This window comes from Candida albicans, chromosome 1 (genome assembly GCF_000182965.3).
Source record: "Candida albicans SC5314 chromosome 1, complete sequence".
Lineage (NCBI taxonomy): Eukaryota > Fungi > Ascomycota > Pichiomycetes > Serinales > Debaryomycetaceae > Candida > Candida albicans.
Genome location: NC_032089.1, coordinates 2,236,246 through 2,257,936, shown reverse-complemented (window position 1 = coordinate 2,257,936; position 21,691 = coordinate 2,236,246). Strand labels below are relative to the sequence as shown.

At 31.4% G+C, this 21,691-nt stretch overlaps 7 protein-coding genes across 7 annotated transcripts; 4 read left to right on the top strand and 3 right to left on the bottom strand. All coding sequences in view use genetic code 12, as the record gives it.

The window, feature by feature from the left end:
* Positions 1 to 1,219: 1,219 nt before the first annotated feature.
* TPK1 (cAMP-dependent protein kinase catalytic subunit TPK1) lies at positions 1,220 to 2,437 on the top strand (the record flags this gene model as incomplete). The annotated part of the gene is made up of 1 exon (XM_718481.2): positions 1,220 to 2,437. One exon carries the CDS (start codon positions 1,220 to 1,222, stop codon positions 2,435 to 2,437), a length of 1,218 nt encoding a protein of 405 aa, XP_723574.1.
* A 3,164-nt stretch (positions 2,438 to 5,601) lies between these two features.
* CLA4 (serine/threonine protein kinase) lies at positions 5,602 to 8,532 on the top strand (the record flags this gene model as incomplete). Its single annotated transcript, XM_718480.1, has 1 exon — positions 5,602 to 8,532. One exon carries the CDS (start codon positions 5,602 to 5,604, stop codon positions 8,530 to 8,532), a length of 2,931 nt encoding a protein of 976 aa, XP_723573.1.
* A 1,274-nt stretch (positions 8,533 to 9,806) lies between these two features.
* Positions 9,807 to 11,561, top strand: CAALFM_C110200CA (uncharacterized protein; the record flags this gene model as incomplete). The annotated part of the gene is made up of 1 exon (XM_718479.1): positions 9,807 to 11,561. The coding sequence occupies one exon, from the start codon at positions 9,807 to 9,809 to the stop codon at positions 11,559 to 11,561; it is 1,755 nt and encodes a 584-aa protein (XP_723572.1).
* Positions 11,562 to 11,804: 243 nt separating this feature from the next.
* CAALFM_C110190WA (uncharacterized protein) lies at positions 11,805 to 12,638 on the bottom strand (the record flags this gene model as incomplete). The annotated part of the gene is made up of 1 exon (XM_718478.2): positions 11,805 to 12,638. The coding sequence occupies one exon, from the start codon at positions 12,636 to 12,638 to the stop codon at positions 11,805 to 11,807; it is 834 nt and encodes a 277-aa protein (XP_723571.2).
* Positions 12,639 to 15,670: 3,032 nt separating this feature from the next.
* Positions 15,671 to 17,857, top strand: ECM21 (Ecm21p; the record flags this gene model as incomplete). Its single annotated transcript, XM_718477.2, has 1 exon — positions 15,671 to 17,857. The coding sequence occupies one exon, from the start codon at positions 15,671 to 15,673 to the stop codon at positions 17,855 to 17,857; it is 2,187 nt and encodes a 728-aa protein (XP_723570.2).
* Positions 17,858 to 18,178: 321 nt separating this feature from the next.
* On the bottom strand, positions 18,179 to 18,895 carry CAALFM_C110170WA (uncharacterized protein; the record flags this gene model as incomplete). Its single annotated transcript, XM_718476.1, has 1 exon — positions 18,179 to 18,895. One exon carries the CDS (start codon positions 18,893 to 18,895, stop codon positions 18,179 to 18,181), a length of 717 nt encoding a protein of 238 aa, XP_723569.1.
* A 1,872-nt stretch (positions 18,896 to 20,767) lies between these two features.
* Positions 20,768 to 21,691, bottom strand: MIR1 (Mir1p; the record flags this gene model as incomplete). Its single annotated transcript, XM_718475.2, has 1 exon — positions 20,768 to 21,691. The coding sequence occupies one exon, from the start codon at positions 21,689 to 21,691 to the stop codon at positions 20,768 to 20,770; it is 924 nt and encodes a 307-aa protein (XP_723568.1).

Below are 21,691 nucleotides of genomic sequence, written 5' to 3'. Positions count from 1 at the left end.
CTATACTGGATCAGAACGAAGTCCGATTATACTAGATGACTATGTATTTCTAGGCTAGTTTGATGGCAAATAAACCTCAAGCAAAGCAACCCCTTGTTTAAAGTCATACAGAAAAATACGCGGGTAAGCTAGTAGTGACCCGTTTAGCATTCCATGACTATGAACTCCTTGGCTGGAACCAAAGGAGTTGACTGTAGGTTTACCTAAGAGTTCTGGAAGTATGAATGCCCTATATTTGTAGTTCTTATCCATTCAGGATTGTACACTGCAATTATTTTACAAATAGATATTTTGCAAAGAATTTCGAATGAGCCGAGGTAGTTGGTGTGGAAAGACAAGTCAAATCTGAAAGTAAAAAAAAAAAAATTATGATTTACACAATAAATGAAACCGCTAATTAACTCATGCATATTTACTGATGTCAATTTGTTGGCGATTGTTTGAGTTTGTGTTATCACTTTTTAATCAATAATCAGCTTATTGTCTCATAAAGAAAATTGAAATGCCACTTCATTCCCTGTAATCCTGGTAATCCTAACGGTGAATAACTGTTATTGATATCAGTTGATCATTACAAGAGAAACGGATAATATGTTTTGAATGCCATTTTGTTTTAATTTGGTCAGGATGTATTTGGTCTTGGATCCAGACAGAAGATAATATTTTTTCTTAACTGTCACGCAAAAGTTTTAACTAACTAACTAACTAACTAATTAGACCAATTCCCCTAAAGGACTTAAGGACTAAAATAAGCTTATTTCAATTAATATTATCATTGAATAATAGATACTTATAGCAGTTATAGTAGAATTTAATTTCTTTTTTTTTTTCTTTCTTTCTTTTGTCACACATTTATCCGTTTTGACAGACTAAATTAAACAAAAAATTTTTGAACATCAGGGAACGACCATATACAAATAAAAGCAGAAGAAAAAAACGGAAGAAGAAGAAGAAGAAAAAAAAGTCAACCAAAAAATTGAACAAGAGGTCTAAAGAACCACAACATTATACAAAAGAAAAGAAATTAAATTAAATTACATTAAAAGAGAATTGAAACATAACACTTGAAGAAGAAAATAAAAGTATTTTTATATTATATATTCCGACTAGTATTATCTGAGATCAATATATCCTATCGTTATCCTCCTCCTTCTCCTTTCAACTTTTGAAAAAGGTGATATTATTCAACACTGTTTTTGTTTTATCAACCAAAACCAGGATGACATCCATGGAACCAGCAGACACAAGCATCAGGTCATTAAACGACATCAACTTACAAGAACTTGCCAACAAACAACATCAACGAAATATATATGCTCAAGGATCACCTACACTAGAAGATTCAATAACATCAAATGGTAATGATATTAATAATCCCAACAATAATATAAATAAAACCAATAATAACAGTAATTCAAGTCTTTCCTTGACCAAGAAAACATCAAGACATATCAATAAAGACACTACAACTAAAGGCAAATATACATTAAATGATTTTCAAATATTACGAACATTAGGAACAGGTTCCTTTGGTAGAGTTCATTTAACTCGATCGATTCATAATGGTAGATTTTATGCTATGAAAGTATTAAAGAAACAACGAGTAGTACAAATGAAACAAATCGAACATACTAATGATGAAAGAAGAATGTTAAAATTAGCTCAACATCCATTTATAATTCGAATGTGGGGGACATTCCAAGATTGTCATAATTTATTTATGATTATGGATTATATAGAAGGAGGTGAATTATTTTCATTATTAAGAAAATCCCAACGATTCCCTACTCCAGTAGCTAAATTTTATGCTGCCGAAGTATTTTTGGCTATTGAATATTTACACAGTTTAGACATTATTTATCGAGATTTAAAACCAGAAAATATATTATTGGATAAAAATGGTCATATCAAATTAACTGATTTTGGATTTGCTAAAGAAGTTCAAGATGTGACTTATACTTTATGTGGGACTCCAGATTATATTGCTCCTGAAGTGGTGGCAACAAAACCTTATAATAAATCAGTTGATTGGTGGTCATTTGGTATATTAATATTTGAAATGTTAACTGGTTATACTCCATTCTATGATCCTACTCCAATGAAAACTTATGAAAACATTTTAAATGGATCAATTACTTATCCTGATTATTTACCTCCAGATATATTGGATCTTCTACAAAAATTAATTGTCAAAGATTTAACTCAAAGATTAGGTAATTTACAAGGTGGTTCTGATGATGTGAAAAATCATCCGTGGTTTAAAGAAGTTATTTGGGAAAGATTGTTGTCACGTGATATAGAAACTCCATATGAACCACCTATAACTTCTGGTGTTGGTGATACTTCACAATTTGATCGATACCCAGAAGATAAAGATTTGGATTATGGTATAAGTGGAGTTGAAGACCCATATCGTGATCAATTCCAGGACTTTTAAATGTAAAAATAAAATTGTATTTATTGGCACAACAATGTTAATTATGATAACTAGTTTTATAGATGTATAATTAATTTGCAAGAAAGAACAAGAAAAAAGAAGATTTGATTAGTGAATTTTTTAAAGCTAAAAAAACACTTCTTGGTGTATCAAAAGTAATTTTGGCAAATCTTATAGACAGCTAAAATATAAGCAGTGTCTTATTTTTAAACCAATGATCACTATATGAATTGGCTTCCTTGTTAAATTGATCCAACAAGTCATCAATCATTAATTTCCATATTGTGAAAATGGAACCTAGGTTGTCTAGCAACAATGTTTGGGTGGAAAAGATTTTGGAGTGTAACACACAATAGTTCAATATTGGAATCAAACATAATAGCGAGAATTGGTTTTTATCTGAGTACCACATTGAGAATGGTATTGGATGTTATTAAGTTGCCATTTTTGAATGAACTTCTCACTGATGATTCTTTTTATTAAATCCAGGGTCCTTTTTTTAGGGTATTCTACTAAAACTTGATATTTGGGATGATTTGGTAGTTCTATTTTGATTTCCACTAATGAAAAGCATTTCTAACAAGTTTTGGAAATTTGACTGAGATGTGCATTACTAAGAGCTTCGTTGTTACGGTGATACTAAAGTTTGTCAAGTCTCTTAAACATTACATTGAATACTATTTGATAGTTGGTGATAAAAAAAACTCCGTAAACAATAATTTCGTGTTTAATTCACATTTTATTGGAGCATGAAAATTATTTAACCGAACGCGTTCTTGAATGTGTATAAAAATAGAAATCCCATATTATCGAATTAGAGGTCTTTCCAAAATCAAAAGATACACACATTCAGACAATAGTTGAGTTATAAGTGTTTCTTTTCCAATAAAATTTGTTTCTGGTTTTACAACTGACTTTATTTCTACAATATATATAACTACTATTCCCTCTCTAGTACATTCTTAATGATTATTTTTAGGGACACCCAAAAAGAAAAAAATATAGGGGGACATTTACCGTTATTTCTCAATGAGGAAAAATTCACACACAATTATTCTTCACGTTTTTTATTTGATCTCTTAGTAAAGTCTAACATACAAGTATAATAAACCAGTTTTTTTTTGATTCATAACTAAATCTCATTGGATAATTTGAATAGACGAAATGAATAAAATAAGAAAGTACAACCGTGAGAACAAATGTGCTAACAATTAGACGATAAGAAATTTTTATGAAAATAGAAGAAATGTAAATAATGAATAGAAATATTTTTTTAGCTTGAGAACAATGAGAAATGTAAAGCAATTTAGTACATTTTATATCAATCAAAATGACAACCACAATAAACGAAACAAAAACAATTGTCTAACCAAATATAAAAAAGTTGCGTTCTTTGTATGGATATTGTGTCTTGTGTTATTAAATGGCGTGGTCAAGTTTTGTGTCAAAAGGACCCCTTTGTTTATTTGTCGGGTTTGACTTATCAACGCCTTCTTGTTTTAGTTGTCATTATGGACAAAGTATATTGATATGTATACATAATGTATCAAGTCAAGGAAGGGGTCTTCGTCTAGACTAAATTGTAAAGTTACACAACAATAACTTTTTTGTTGGAATCAAATATCATAATTGGGGTTTGGTTGATATATGTACCTCATATAGGAATGACAAAGTAAAGATAAAGACTCAAATTACAAGTAAGTATCAGATTCAATTATAGTTATACAAAAGATATCGTGTAGCTCACTATAGTAAAACTACGTCATTGACTTGAGAAATAAATCTTCTTGATCTAACCTATTAATCAACTATTAGCCATGTGGGTAAGATATGCACCATTTCTTTAATACTACACTACTATTTCCTGTTCTATCTGCAATCAATACACAAATTGTAACATTCCCGATATTACATAACCAAGCAACATATAAACTCTAATTTTTGTATAAATTGGCGAGCAATGAAAAATTATCTACCACAACTGAGACATTAAACAAACTGCAATATAACCCAAACCTACATCAATAAGTATTCAGAAGCATCCTATGATTTGAACTTATCAATACTGTCTTCTATCTATTTGAAATCAACATGGGGGTAGGGGTGGGGGAGAAATGACTTTCTATAAATGGACAAATAAAGGGCTTATATGCAGTACCCAAAAATCAAACGCGTGTAGAGGAGATCAAAAAATTTCTAGAACAACTAAAAATACTTTTTTCTTCGTTATTCATGTCAAACTGTTAAGCCATGTCTACCAATAAATAGAAGTATAAGGGTTGGGCTAAAATTAGATTGGGGGTTAGTTGAAGTTAATGTAAAACACTGGTAAGTGGATGTACTGGTAAAATGAAGTATAGTAGAGTACCTATATCAAGAATTTTATTTGTTGTTTTTGTTGTTTTTGTTCTGTAATTCTTCCTATCCCTTAACTTTCAACACGATATTAAAACACGAACTAAAAATAAAAAAATACAAAAACAACAAAACTAATTTAAACAAAGAAAAATTTCTTCTCTTCTTTTTTAATCAAACAAAAAACTTTTAAGACAAACAAATTCCTTTCTTCTTCTTTTTACTGTTCTTTCTTTATTGAAAGTTATCATTTATTTCAAATATATTATTGTCTTCCTCCTCCCTCCTCCCTCTAATCTCAATAACAATTTCTAGTTTGAGTTTTTTTTCAGTTTCGTTTGGTTTGTTTTAATTTTGTTCAATCGGTTTTCTTACTGTACTTGAATTCTTTTTAGAAGAGAAAGAAAAAATTCCCAAAAAAAGATTTCAATTAATTCCACGGGAACATTGATTACAACCACGTCAACAGTTTCCCTTTTATATTGAAATCAACATTCAATTTTGTCTTTTTTTTTTTTCATTGATTTTTCCCCAATCTTTTTATCTTCATATTAATATTGGATATCAATTACTAATACTGTCAGGGATAGTTTAGTAAATATTTACATTCTCCATTCAATCCTAAATTTTTTTTTATATAGCTAGTTTTTGGTTGAAAAAAAAAAAATAGGGGGAAGGAAGTTTTTTTTTCTATTTATTTAATTGTTTTGATTCCAACCATATTGTATATTTGTCTTGTCAGTTATATTACCTTCTTGTTACTTAATTATTAATTATTTGCTATATTATTGAATTGAATCCTCAAAAGAATGACAAGTATTTATACATCAGATTTGAAAAACCATAGACGTGCGCCACCTCCACCAAATGGGGCAGCTGGCTCTGGCTCAGGTTCTAGTTCTGGTTCTGGCTCAGGTTCTGGTTCTGGTTCGGGTTCTGGCAGTTTGACTAATATTGTTACCAGTTCTAATAGTCTTGGCGTAACAGCAAATCAAACCAAACCCATTCAATTAAATATAAATTCTAGCAAACGTCAATCAGGTTGGGTTCATGTTAAAGATGATGGTATTTTCACATCATTTAGATGGAACAAAAGGTTTATGGTCATTAATGATAAAACTTTAAACTTTTATAAACAAGAACCATATTCTAGTGATGGTAATTCCAATTCTAATACCCCTGATTTATCATTCCCACTATATTTAATTAATAATATTAATTTGAAACCAAACTCCGGGTATAGCAAAACTTCACAATCATTTGAAATTGTTCCCAAAAACAATAATAAATCAATTTTGATTTCTGTTAAAACCAATAATGATTATTTGGATTGGCTAGATGCATTCACCACAAAATGTCCTTTAGTACAAATTGGTGAAAATAATAGTGGTGTATCAAGTAGTCACCCTCATTTACAAATTCAACATTTAACCAATGGTTCTTTAAACGGCAATTCATCTTCATCACCAACATCTGGATTATCGTCTTCTTCAGTGCTAACTGGAGGTAATTCTGGTGTCTCTGGTCCTATTAATTTCACTCATAAAGTACACGTGGGATTTGATCCTGCCAGTGGTAATTTTACTGGATTACCAGACACTTGGAAAAGTTTATTACAACATTCGAAAATCACTAATGAGGATTGGAAAAAAGATCCTGTTGCTGTTATTAAAGTTTTAGAATTTTATTCCGATATAAATGGAGGTAATTCTGCTGCTGGAACTCCAATTGGATCACCCATGATCAATTCCAAAACCAACAATAATAATAATGACCCTAACAATTACTCATCAGCCAAAAACAATGTCCAAGAGGCAAATTTACAAGAATGGGTAAAACCTCCAGCAAAATCTACTGTCTCACAATTCAAACCTAGTCGAGCTGCACCAAAACCACCAACTCCATATCATTTGACACAACTAAATGGCTCTTCCCACCAACATACATCATCATCAGGCTCATTACCTAGTTCTGGTAATAATAATAATAATAACAACAGCACTAACAATAATAATACTAAAAACGTTTCACCATTGAATAATTTGATGAATAAATCTGAACTTATTCCTGCTAGAAGAGCTCCACCACCTCCAACAAGTGGCACATCTTCAGATACATATTCTAATAAGAATCATCAAGATAGATCTGGATATGAACAACAACGTCAACAACGTACTGACTCATCACAACAACAACAACAACAACAAAAGCAACATCAATATCAACAGAAATCCCAACAACAACAACAACAACCATTATCTCTGCATCAAGGTGGGACTTCGCATATTCCGAAACAAGTACCTCCTACATTACCATCATCTGGACCACCCACTCAGGCTGCTTCAGGAAAATCAATGCCATCTAAAATTCATCCTGATCTTAAGATTCAACAAGGCACAAATAATTATATTAAGAGTAGCGGTACTGATGCTAATCAAGTCGATGGTGATGCTAAACAATTTATTAAACCATTTAATTTACAACTGAAAAAGAGTCAGCAACAATTGGCATCAAAACAACCGTCACCACCTTCATCTCAACAACAGCAACAAAAACCTATGACATCACATGGATTAATGGGTACATCACATTCAGTTACTAAACCATTGAATCCAGTCAATGATCCAATCAAACCATTAAATTTGAAATCATCTAAATCCAAAGAAGCATTAAATGAAACTCTGGGGGTGCTGAAAACACCATCACCTACAGATAAATCAAATAAACCAACTGCACCTGCTAGTGGTCCTGCAGTGACCAAAACAGCTAAACAACTCAAGAAGGAACGAGAAAGATTGAATGATTTACAAATCATTGCTAAATTGAAAACAGTGGTTAATAATCAAGATCCTAAACCATTATTTAGAATTGTTGAAAAAGCTGGTCAAGGTGCTAGTGGGAATGTTTATTTGGCGGAAATGATCAAAGATAATAATCGAAAGATTGCGATTAAACAAATGGATCTTGATGCTCAGCCCCGTAAAGAGTTAATAATTAATGAAATCTTGGTTATGAAAGATAGTCAACATAAAAATATTGTTAATTTTTTGGATTCTTATTTAATTGGAGATAATGAATTATGGGTAATTATGGAATATATGCAAGGTGGTTCATTAACGGAAATCATTGAAAATAATGATTTTAAATTGAATGAAAAACAAATTGCCACTATATGTTTTGAAACCTTAAAGGGGTTACAACATTTACATAAGAAACATATTATTCATCGTGATATTAAATCCGATAATGTTTTATTAGATGCATATGGTAATGTTAAAATCACTGATTTTGGATTTTGTGCTAAATTAACTGATCAAAGAAATAAACGTGCCACAATGGTGGGGACACCATATTGGATGGCACCTGAAGTGGTTAAACAAAAGGAATATGATGAAAAAGTTGATGTTTGGTCATTGGGGATTATGACTATTGAAATGATTGAAGGAGAACCACCTTATTTGAATGAAGAACCATTAAAAGCATTATATCTTATAGCTACTAATGGTACACCAAAATTGAAAAAACCCGAATTATTATCGAATTCAATTAAAAAATTTTTATCAATTTGTCTTTGTGTTGATGTTAGATATCGTGCTAGTACTGATGAATTATTAGAACATTCATTTATTCAACATAAATCAGGGAAAATTGAAGAATTGGCACCATTATTAGAATGGAAAAAACAACAACAAAAGCATCAACAGCATAAACAAGAAACACTGGATACAGGGTTTGCATAAAGATTGAATATAGCCGTAGAAAACTGGTACTTTGGTTTTGGTATAATATATTTATGTGATGTGTTGTGTGTATGGTTAGTTTAGACTTGGTTTTTTAGTTTTTTAGAGTTTAGTTTTTCAATTTTTAGTTTTAGAGACAATATTCTAGAAGTATTTAATTTTTTCTTTTTTTTGAATTACAAATAATATTAATAATATTAATAATWATAATAATTATAATAATCATTCAAGTTAATAATAAACAGTTATTAATGTAAAATAATACATCAATCAACAACAACAAGTTATTATGTAAATGCAAAGGTGGTCGTGTAACGAGAGAGAGAGAGAGATTGTTCTATTCTGTATGATTTATTAAAGTCAACTCGTATTATTATGGATGAGGCGTGTAAATGAATAAGAAAAAGAAATGCCAAAGGATGAGGCTAAAGTTTAATTTGGAAGAAAGAAGGAGATGACATTAGATCTCATATATATACAACACACAAGCACACATAGATAAATTATTAGGCAATCAATTTTATCTTTTTTGAAGAGAAAAGAGTGGAGTACTGTTTATTTATCTATCCATCTATTCTTAAATTGCTTATCTTTATTGAAATTGGTCTAATAATTTAATATAATTTAATTTAATTTAATTCAATTGGTAGTACTGTTTTTAGTATAGCATAGTGTTATAATAATAAATATGTCAAAGAATCTCAAAGAGAGAAACAGAAAAAAAAAAAATTTTTCAACCCTTTTACTTCACAATTAACTTTTTTAAACCTTCTTTTTTTCTTTTCTGTTTTTCTTTATATTCTTAATCAACAACAACAACAATCAATAAATAGACACTTCTACTTTATTAACTATAAATATTAACTTAAAAGATTAACACCAAGAGGGTAGGGTTCCAGAAGAAACTAACTTTAAAAATTTATTGATAAAGGGCTATTTAATCATTTTTGTTTTGCAATTCTATTTACTATTTTACTACTACTATTTGGCATCCTTTATATTTTTATAGTCACACGATCATGGCTTGCTGACATAACTAATTAACAATATATCTTTTTCCCCTTTTCCTATTAGCTACATTTTTGATTATTATTTTCCTATTTACAAATATAGTGCATAAATCTAGTGAAATCTAATAATCAGTGCTTGTGTTTTTGCCCTTTTATACCCTCCTACAATAGCAACAGTTAGTTTTTACATCAATTTTACTACCACAAACGAACGAACGAACATATATATAAAAAAAATTTCCTTTTTTTTTTTTWTTTTTTGAAATGGCTTTTGATACTACTGTTCCTCAAGAATATTATGATGAAAATTTTATTCCTGGTACTACCAATATTTTAACTGGTAAAACCACCATTGATGAATCATCATCAATAACTACTCAAAAATCATTAAAACGAGATCCCAAAACTGGATTAGTGTTAATGCCTCAACCGACATCATCACCTAATGATCCATTAAATTGGTCTCCATTTCGTAAATTTGCTCAATTGACATTATTATCATTTATAACGGCATTAACGGCAGCAACTTCAAATGATGCTGGTGCTACTCAAGATTCATTGAATGAAATATATGGTATTTCTTATGATTCAATGAATACTGGTGCTGGGGTATTATTTATATTTATTGGATGGTCATGTATGTTTTTCGCACCAGCTTCTTCATTATATGGACGAAGAATAACTTATATTATTTGTTTATTGGCAGGAACTTTAGGTTGTGTATGGTTTGCTCTTTCTAAAAGAACCGCCGATACTATTTGGTCACAAGCATTTGTGGGGATGAGTGAAGCTTGTGCTGAAGCTCAAGTACAACAATCATTAACTGATTTATTTTTTGCTCATCAATTGGGTACAGTGTTAACAATTTATATTTCTGCTACTTCGATAGGTACTTTTTTGGGTCCTTTGATTGCTCAATATATTGCTCAAGCTCAAACTTTCCGTTGGGTCGGTTGGTGGGGTGCCATTATATGTGGTGCTACTTTGATAGTAATCATTTTCGGTTGTGAAGAAACAGTATTTGATCGTCAATTATATACCAAAGTATTAGAATCTGAAAATGTTACTCAAATTCCAGACCCATCAGAAGAAAAGAAACAAGATAACCCACTTACAAATAATACCATTCCTCACGAGAAGAAAAATTCAATGGAACAAGAATTATCTCATGAATATATCACTGCAAACAATAATGAACATGACGTTGTTCCAATTGATCCTGAAACTTTAAATGAAAAGAAAAAATCTTATTGGCAAAGAATAGCAATCATTACACCAGCACCTTATTTACAAGGTTTAGGATTTAAACAATATTTAGAACGTTTCATTATTTATTTCAAAATTTTCACATTACCAGCAGTTTGGTTTTCCGGATTATTATGGGGGTTACAAGATACTTATATGACATTTTTTTTAACTACTCAAGACACGTATTTTTATAATCCACCATGGAATAAATCAAATGCTGGTGTAGCAATTATGAATGTAGCTACATTAATTGGTGCTGTTATTGGATGCATTGTTTCTGGGTTATTTTCTGATTATCATGTTATTTGGTTAGCTAAACGGAATAATGGGATAATGGAAGCTGAATATCGATTATATTTATTAGTAATCACTTTAATCATTTCACCCGTAGGGTTAATTATGTTTGGTGTTGGTGCCGCTAGAGAATGGCCATGGCAAGTGATTTATGTTGGATTAGGTTTCATTGGGTTTGGTTGGGGATCAATTGGTGATACTTCAATGTCTTATTTAATGGATGCTTATCCTGATATTGTCATTCAAGGAATGGTGGGAGTAAGTATTATTAATAATACTTTGGCTTGTATTTTCACTTTTGCTTGTTCTTATTGGTTAGATGGATCAGGAACACAAAACACATATATTGCCTTGTCAATTATTGATTTTGCTACCATAGCATTGGTTTTCCCCTTTTTATATTATGGTAAAACATTTAGAAGGAAAACTAAAAGACTTTATGTTTCAATGGTTGAATTGACTCAAGGGATGGGATAAGAGAGTGAGTGGTAAAAGAATTTTATTAATGATACATTTATTATTAGAATTACTACTATGGAAATCCGAGTCTGTGTTTTTTTTTAGAAGTATATTTTAGACGTATTTAGAGTTGTTTTTCTCCTTTGTACTTTATTTAGCATTTTATAATATATTAATTCAAATTGCATTAATATATATAAATAAAAAAACTAAAACCAAATCAAGTCAAGTCAAATAAATAAATAGTTATATGTCTTTCTTTCAATCAAGAGTCATTTCATCATTTATAGTAGATGTAGCTACTTGTTCACCTGATGGTTCATTTGTGTTTGTGGTTGTTGTCTCATGCATATAATTATCCAATTCCTGATCTAAAGTATCAGTAGTGTTACCCATATAATTTTCCAATTCTTTATCCAAATCTTCTGCTGTCTTTTTAGCAGGTCTAGTTTTACCACCGATTTTTCTTTCTCTTGGAGGACGTCTACCTGAACTAGTACCTCTAGGATGAGAATGAGAATAAGAACGATGTGATGAATGCAGTGGTCCATTACTTGTTATTCTATGATTGATATTTCTTGTATCAATTCTATCTAATAAACTAGTAGTATTTTCCACAATAAGTATTTTACCCATAGCTTTTTTCCCATCAAATTTAGCAATGGCTTCCAGATTACTTCTTTCACAATCATTTTGGAAACAAATATATGCAATAGTATCATTATCATCATCAAATTTAACAAAATCAACTGGTGATATACTAGAAAATAAATTTGATAAATCTTCACCATTTAATTCCGGATGAATGTTTTTAATTCTTAATGTTGGACGTCCATTGGCTAATAAAGATACTTGTTTTGGTATTGAAGAAGATGATGAAACTGCTGGTCTAGGAATATATGAATCGGTGTCTCTTCTAGTTGAAGGATTTGATCGATATGGATGATGACGATTGCCTCTGGTGGAGACTCCTGCTCCACCACCACCACGACGGAAATTTGGATTTCCTCTTCTACGACTAGGAACAAATTTTCTTTGATGTTGTTTTTCACCAATTATATCGTCTAAGGACTGTTCTAAAATGTTGGATGACATGATTATTATTTGTATAAGTTTTTGATTGGGTAATTATAATTTGAAGTTTTAATTGTTGTTGATGAATTTTTTATCATCAAAAGTTTTTTTTTTCTCTTTTCTTTCTCCAAACTACTGGCAAAATTCTCCGAGAGTATTTTTTCAGCTCAGCAATAGTAGTTGCCAAATGTCTTTTGCAATGGAATACGACTCTTATATCTTAATCAATATATTATTTTCTCAAATTATTACTACTAAAGTCCGTGGATATTGATTTCAAACAATATTAGGTATACTATTGGTCATTTATTTGGGGTAGAAGATAAGCAGAATTTTGTTCATTTGAATTGTTGAGCACAAGTACACGACCACATCAACGTAGCAATAGATAATTCTGTAAAAGATATAATTTGGTTGCAAGAATCAACAGCCATGATTCTTCTATACAGAATGAACTAGTTAATCAAACTAGACATTGTCTTTGACAATTTATAGTAACGCTGGTTTTGAGTTTCTTGCCCAGTTATATTTAATATCATATAACCTTTGCATTGAATCTTTGGGAAACATATATAGTGTTATAAATCTATTTCAACAGATACATAACCAAACACGGAACCAAATTGCAATCTGCATATTGTGAATGAAAGTGCAAGCACAGTTCACGCTTGATTGAAAGCATTTTGCAGTTGTCAATACTTTGAGGGGTGTTTCAACCAGCTAAATACTTCCCTAATGAATAACAGGAAATATCCAGATAATATACTTAAAAGTTCCAATCAATTGAAGAATTGTTTATAAACTGCAAATTTCAATATCAGAACTAAACTGGAATCGGGGTTCAAAATACAAGACTCGCCATTTTAGCATTCTTGAAATATTTAGTTATGATTTAGATGCAAAAAGTTAACAAAAAAAAAAGAGTCACCTATTAAAACAAGAAATTTTATTATTCAAATCTAACCTATGACTTCGCCCATTTCATAGTCACAATTAAAGTCATTCATTTAAAAATTTTTTATTATTCATTGAATTTTTTTTCTTGTCTTGTTGTTTTTCTTAATCCACTTTATTATTAAATTTCTTGACTTTAAGTTGCTACCAAACAATACTATAAAGAGGGCTATGGGAAACAAGAAAAATATCAATCAGCACTGAATGTGTGATAGAGGGGGAGGTGGTGGGTTTGAGATAACAACCCCAAAACAGAACTTTCCATTCAGCCTCGTTGTATGCTGTTGTTCTATGATAAGAAGTAAAGCTTACTGATAGTATCCAATGGGTTTAAGATAGACTGCAAAATTTGTTTGCACTAATGGAGAGAAAACCTAATTTCAATGAACAAGGCGTTTTAACATCAGGAAGCCAAGTGGTCACGTCTATGACATTTCCTTCCTTTTTTATTTATTATTTGGTGTTCGTAAATAGCTGTATCTAATGAACTGGGGATGGATAATTTGTGGGGGAGGGAAGAAAGGAAAACATTGAGAAACAAGAAACAAGAAAAAATACAAAATCTAATTTAAGAGGGCAAGCATTTCCTATCTAAAACATTCGTGCGAATTCTAGATGTTCGTGGCGTGGTTTCCGAACAAACCAATCAATCATTTATTACATCATAGCGTAATACTTGCAATCTGAAGTTTACTTTCATGAAACAGTATTTAAACGTGGTACTCTGGTTGTTCATTTAACTTCATTTGTTCTTCTTCTTGGTGTAATTTCAAGACCTGCGATATTAATGATCATGTGTCAATAAAACGAGGCTTTGTTTCGTGACATAAATCGAAGACATTTTGCCGATACTGCACTAACTCTCTTCATGGAAGTCCACGACTTGCGGTGTGCTACTTTGCAGTTGTCTTTGACGACCTCTCCTATCACCACCCACAGATAGTAGTAATGAAGAAGTACAATAGATCTCTAACAACTCTGCAGCAAATCAGTTCATTTTTTGATATTAAAGTTATTGTAGGTGTTTTAGGTTTGGTATGGGGGCAGGTCATATATCTTACAAAAAAAAAAATCAGACCAATACTAAAAATAAACCATATGCTTTATTTTTGCACCTAATTATTATTGAAGGCTTGGGAGGAACTTTTTAGTGTTTTTCTTGGTTTCTAGTAATTTTCGTTATCATTATCCTATGAGAGCTCTTGGTGTAAACAAGTCAAATTTGGTGGGGAGAGGGGAGTGGAATGATATATATATAATAACCACATTGTCAATTTAGAAACAGAGAAAACACTCTCTCAAGAAGTAGAGTATTCTAATCATCAATTTGACAACAACTGATTCTTGTGAATTTAAAATTATTAAGGAGATAAAGAAAAAGAAAAAGAAAGTGTCACACACCTACACACACAACCTCACACATACGACGAGTCATTCAAAATTTTATAATCCCTCACTCACTCACTGGCCCGCCCCTCCTTTTTGACGCGCCACTTTCCACCACCACATTACACTATTAACTATCGCCCACCACCAACTCAGCACCACCACTTATCGACAACACGGGAAGAAGAAAAGAAGAAAAAGAAAAGATCAACAGGATACACGAATTAAATAAAAAGGAAATTTAACTTCCAAAAAATACAAAACACATAATAAACATAACACATATAACAACGAAAAAGAAAATTAACTTTTAATTAAAGAATTTTCTAAACTTCTTTTCCCAATCATTCGACTATTTTGCCTTCATTTAACCTTGTTTACTTTATTTTAATAAGTTTGACTCTTTTCATACATTCAATCACCTATAATCTATTGTTTTTTTTTTCTTTCTTATCGAACTGAAATTTCCCTCAATCAAAAAGTTTCGACCTATTTATATTTTATTTCCTTGTGGATGTCCAAAATATTTTAATACTAATTACTCCCCCGTTCTTCTTTCCTTCCTTATTGAATAATACCAGCAAAACCAATACATTATGACATTAGGGTTCGATAAATTCATAAGCAAGGTCAGCACTCATAGACGTCAATCTGAACCATCAATCTTGGAAATCGCAGCCACCAATTCTCAAAATAAATCGAGAAGGCTAAGTATGGATAATGGTCATTGTTATGTTCGTGAATCAACTAATAATCATCATCATTTAAATACCGTCGTTGATAATTTACGACAGCGTGCGGGATCGTTTTCATTTATTTCACATCACCATAATCACCATCAGAATAGTCACGATAATTATACTGTCGATCCCCTTACATCAAACGGAGCACGAATTTCCCGATCACGTTCACGTTCCAAATCAGTTGGGCACGGAGAAGCAATATCACCAGCGTATTTTTCCAAGAATAAAACCAAAGATTTAGTGAAACAGGAAACAGCACATATCATTCTGAAGAAATTACTCAACATGTTACAAGATTTGGATTTACAAAACCCTATTGCATTGAAAACAATATCACAAGGTTCAGAATCAAAGTTTTGTAAAATCTACGTGTCTAACACTAATAATTGTATTTACTTACCAGCAGCAAGTTCAACAAGTTTCACTTATGAAGATGATGAAAATGGCGGCGTTATAATTGCTGAAGATAGAAATGATGAAATGCCAACAGCAGTTAATAACAATACTTTGTCAATGGATAGTATAAATCATTCAGAGACTGATTTCCTGGATTCTCCACCACCTCCAGATTTATTTTCTAAAATGAAATCATTCCATTCACCAAATTACTTGACTTCAAAAATCGATTCTGAATGTCCAATTCCACATACATTTGCTGTGATTGTTGAATTAACCAAGGACTCTTTGATTATTAAAGATCTTCATTTCCAATTTCAGTCATTAACTACCATTTTATGGCCAACTGGGGATGCATATAATCGGACTCATGCCAAGGAGAAATTTACCATTGGGAATATGGAATGGCGTACATCTTTAAGCGACGCCGACTATTATATCAATAGTTCTAATTCCAACGATGTTAAGCTGAAAAACTTGGGTCCTGAAGATCTTATTAATCGAACTAGAGAATACAAATTAATCGATATTGAAGAACCAAACAATTCATCAAACAGTTTACTGGATGATGACATGGATATTAATAATATTACGTCGCCATTATCAACGTCACCAACATCAAGTTCAACTTCAACAAATTCAACCTCCAACTCATTGGGTTCAGATTCATATAAAGCTGGTCTTTATGTATTTTTATTACCAATCTTATTGCCAGAACATATTCCTGCTTCCATTGTTTCTATTAATGGTTCATTGGCTCATACATTACTGGTTGAATGCAATAAATATACTGATAAGTTGAATCGGAAATCAAAAGTATCAGCATCGTACAATTTACCTATGGTCCGTACTCCACCAAACATTGGTAATTCCATTGCTGATAAGCCAATTTATGTTAATAGGATTTGGAATGATGCCGTACATTATATTATAACTTTCCCCCGCAAATATGTTACTTTGGGTTGTGAACACATGATAAATGTGAAATTACTGCCCATGGTGAAAGATGTGGTTATCAAGCGTATTAAATTTAATGTATTGGAGAGAATAACTTATGTTTCCAAAAATTTATCACGAGAATATGATTATGATAGTGAAGACCCCTATTGTATTCATCCAGTTTCTAAAGAAAATAAAGTACGTGAACGTGTTGTGTCGTTATATGAATTGAAAACGAAGGCAAAACAATCTTCTGGTGGACATCTTGAAGCTTATAAACAAGAAGTTATGAAATGTCCGGAAAATAACCTTTTATTTTCTTGTTATGAGGTTGAAAATGATAATAATAACGGCAACGGCAACAAGAACGTTAAACAAAAGAATAAAGATCAACCAATGATTGCTACACCTTTAGATATCAATGTTTCTTTACCATTTTTAACTACTATGTCTGATAGTTTAATTATGACATCAGCCATAGAAGAAGAAGGTTCAGATCTGCCTCATACATCAAGAAGAGGGTCGGCAGTGAGTATGACTGATAATAATACTACCCCAAGTAACAATAACCCTTTATCTCCATTTTTGGGAGCAGTGGAAACTAATGGTGCTAGTATAAATGAAATTGGTGATCATACATTATTCCCTGATTCTAATTTTCGACATATTGAAATTAAACATCGATTACAAGTTACATTTAGGATTTCTAAACCGGATCTGGATAATAAAATGCATCATTATGAAGTGGTTATTGATACCCCCATCGTTTTACTTAGTTCAAAATGTCAAGAAGATTCTCCTCCTCCTTATAGTTCTGTATAGTATTAATTTATCTTGTAATTTATATTTAATTTTGTATTTTTAATGAAATTTTGTGGTAATTTTCCAACCAAAAAAAATAAAAAATTACGAACCTTGATTGTAGTATTTGAACATATATAATAGAAAATAAAAAAGAGTTCAATCAGAAATAAGAAATATATGTAACGTATAAAGAATTATTAAAATGAAAATAGAGATCAGGGGAATCAAAAAAAAAAAAACATAAAAGCAGGAACAAATAACGAAATAAGTTTAATGATGGGCCTTAAACCCATAATCCATACTTAAAAAGGAGCTATTACCTTATTAATTTGTCCTTCTTTATAAATCTTTGGAAAGTTGTCTTTTGAAAAATCCATTAGAATTGAATTTTTCCGAATATGAATAAGTGACAATCAATTCAGTCAATAATTTAATATCATAACCTTCAATTCCCTTTGGACAAGTAGTTTTACCCTTTGGATTAGCATAAATTTCAAATCCAGCATCTCCATTAATACTACTGTTTGTAAAATTATTACCATTACCACCAACAATGGTATCATTGGTGGTGGTTAATGATGAACTTGTTGGACATGCTAAAAAGTGAGTAGAATTCTTATAGGATAAATAACCATTTTCAATAGCAAATCCAGTACTCTCAGTTTCAAATGTTGAAGATTCATTTTTGTTATGAGTTGCAACGGTTAATAAATCATTTGATTCATCAACATATGCATTAATTGACCAAAAAGTAGAGTTTTTAGAATTACTAGTACTGCTATTGATGTTATTGAATGAGGCGATATTAAAAGTATAATTATTTTGGGCATCAATTCTACCAAATAATGGAGATCCTCGATTTCCGATTGTGATTGATGTTTTATTGAAGGTAACAATATCAGCTTGAGTTAAATTCCCCTTATGAATAGCAAGTAATGTGAAAACAGGTGAGGTTGGAGTTAATAATAATGCTTTTTTGGATAATATAGGATATGCTTGAGCACATTGAATGAAGATCAATGAAATTGATAATAAAAATGTTGCGAAAAATTTCATGATTCTAAAAAGTCAGAGTTTTGATTAACTGGTTACTAGGTTGTGATACACTATTTTTTTGTTTTTGTTATTTTTTTGATTTCATTGCCAATTGTAAGATACTTCAAAGTATATTTATATAGGGGATGTTTGGGCAATGTCTATTAATGACCTTATTTGTGGGGGTGCAAACACTTTTAATACAATAGCAATCCATATATTGTTAACAATGAATTTAGTATATACATACATCCATAATTAATACTGTTCCGTTTTTGCCGCCATTTATTTTTTTTGCTATTTTTTCGGGTAGTTTGGGCAAAAAAGAACCCCAAAACAGCACATAAAAACTAGAACCGTTATGTATAATTGCTTTCTAGACGAAAGCAAGGTTATGTGAATTGAAGCAAACAGGGATTTTTATTGTGTGTTTTTGTGTGGGTTTAGCATAGCCGATGACACAATAACCAGAACAAAAAGGAGCATCATTAACCGGTAATTCAATTGCCAATCATTATTCCTCAGAGACGGGTAAAAAGGCAAAGTAGGATGTTTATCGACCTAAAACTCATCAATCAATATTGTTCTTGGATGATTACTACTCATTTCATTGTATTTCATTGTTACTAGAATCACTTTGATTCAAGGATTCACATTAAAAAAGACAGATAAAAGGACCAACTTTTGCTCTAACGATGGAAAAGATCTCCACTCCAGTGGGTTTTCTCTCGGCTTTCACTATCGCCTGCATGATTTTCAATTGCTATCGTTTTAGTACAATTATCCCTATTCTGTATGATTTTTTATTCTGAACAATGAAATACAGAAATATTTCATTTCAAGGTCTTGTTTAGTGACAATACAAGGATGAGTGATGCCCAATTATTCCATATCAGATATAGTTAGCAACGTTTTGGTGAACTAGGAATTTCAACAATCTTGAATCCGGGTATCAAGATAGTTATGTCATATGTGTTCATAAATGATAGACATGGTGCTATACTGTTTTTCCACCAGATACCAATCAAATAACCAAATAACAGTCGATTGAATGAAACGAATTCACTTGACTGATGGTTTTGGAACAAGATCAATAAATAGGACTGTTGCAAATCTAGAGAATTTTGGAGAATACTTAAGTTGTGTACTTTTGCACAATTACTTTCAAAACCTTGGCAGATTTTGTTTGCACGTACTCCATAACCAAGAATATGGAGTTTAGTCCTACGATAAGAATTTCAATAGAATTTCAGATACAAACAAGGAAACATATTGGATGCAATAAGAATTAAAGAATAATTCACATAAAAGCACTCCATCAATTGTATGAGTGATAATTACAACATTTGCCAATTTATGTTGGGAGCAGCACTAAGTAAAGAAAGATAAATTCGGTTGAAAACATAGCATGACTAAATAATCACCTACTGAAGGGTCTTACACAACACAGATCCAACTTATTATAAATATAAAATTAACTTTATTAAACAAGGTTAAATAAACTAGAATGAATAAAAGAGGTCTATACACATAGAAACTAGAATGAATAAAATAAATACTTGATCGAAATGTACTTTCAATTGATTAGCCACAACTATATAATTCAAAATTATTTGGAAGGAGGTGGATGGGTGGATCGAACGTTTTTCTAAATGTCTGTCTATCAAATCAAATAAAAATATAATAAAAATAAATAATAGTAAAATAAATAAATTATTCACAGTAAAATTTGTAATAAAATGGTTTTTTCAATTGACTCACATACAAAATCTTCATACTTTTTCTTTTTTTAAAAAAATTCACTTTCTTCATATTTCTAAAATGTACATTTTTTATTTTCTGCTTTCCCTTATTCATTCATGGTAAAACTACATCTTTATCTCACAAACCTGCTTACAAAGCAACGGCTGGTGGACAGTTCAAAGCTTTCTTCAATGAACCGTAGATGGTGAATTGTAAGGAAGTCAAAGTACCGACCATAACCAATCTTGTTGGTAAACCGGCGAATGAACCAGAAACACCCAATTGTTTAGCCAATTGGATCAATAAACCAACAGTAGATTGACCTGGAGCTTTCTTGGTTTTGTTGACTTTAGACAATAAAGTATCAGCTGGTTGAGAAACAATGGCGGCAGCACAACCGGCAATGATACCGGCACCCAAGTTAACAGCAGTGTGAGCAGCAGTGGACAAATCGACTTTTGGAGTTGGGATAGCATTGTAGATGGCTTCGTTGGCTCTTTCGAAAACCAAGAATTTAGCAATATTATATGGAATTTGTTTGAACAAGATTGGGGTGAAACCATTGTAGAATGAACCGACACCTTCTTCTTTCAAGATTCTGGAGAAACCACCAATCAAACCATTAGCAAAAGTTGGTTGAGAAACCAATCTAATTCTGGTAGCTTCCAATGGACATAAAGCAATATCAGCAAAGAATTCAGCTAAAGCAGATGAACCAATGTAAATGGAATCTTTGTATTGTTTAGCAGTATCGTAACCCAAGTATTCAATAAAAGTCTTTTTGAACAATTCGTAACCACCGAATTTGAAAGCACCTTGTAAGGAGTAACCCAAAATAGTTGGACCCAAACCAGTTAAAAGAGCACCAGCACCTTCAGATTTGATAACTTGTTTGAAAGAACCCAACATACCTTTGTTGTAGACAGTTGGTTCCAATTGGATTCTGGTTTTGACGACATCAATTGGAGTCATGGCACCGTGAGTGGCACCACAACCAATAGCACCAGCTAAGGCAAATGAGGCGTAATCTTTGACAGTATATTCAGGGAGTTTATATTCACTTGGAGTTGACAT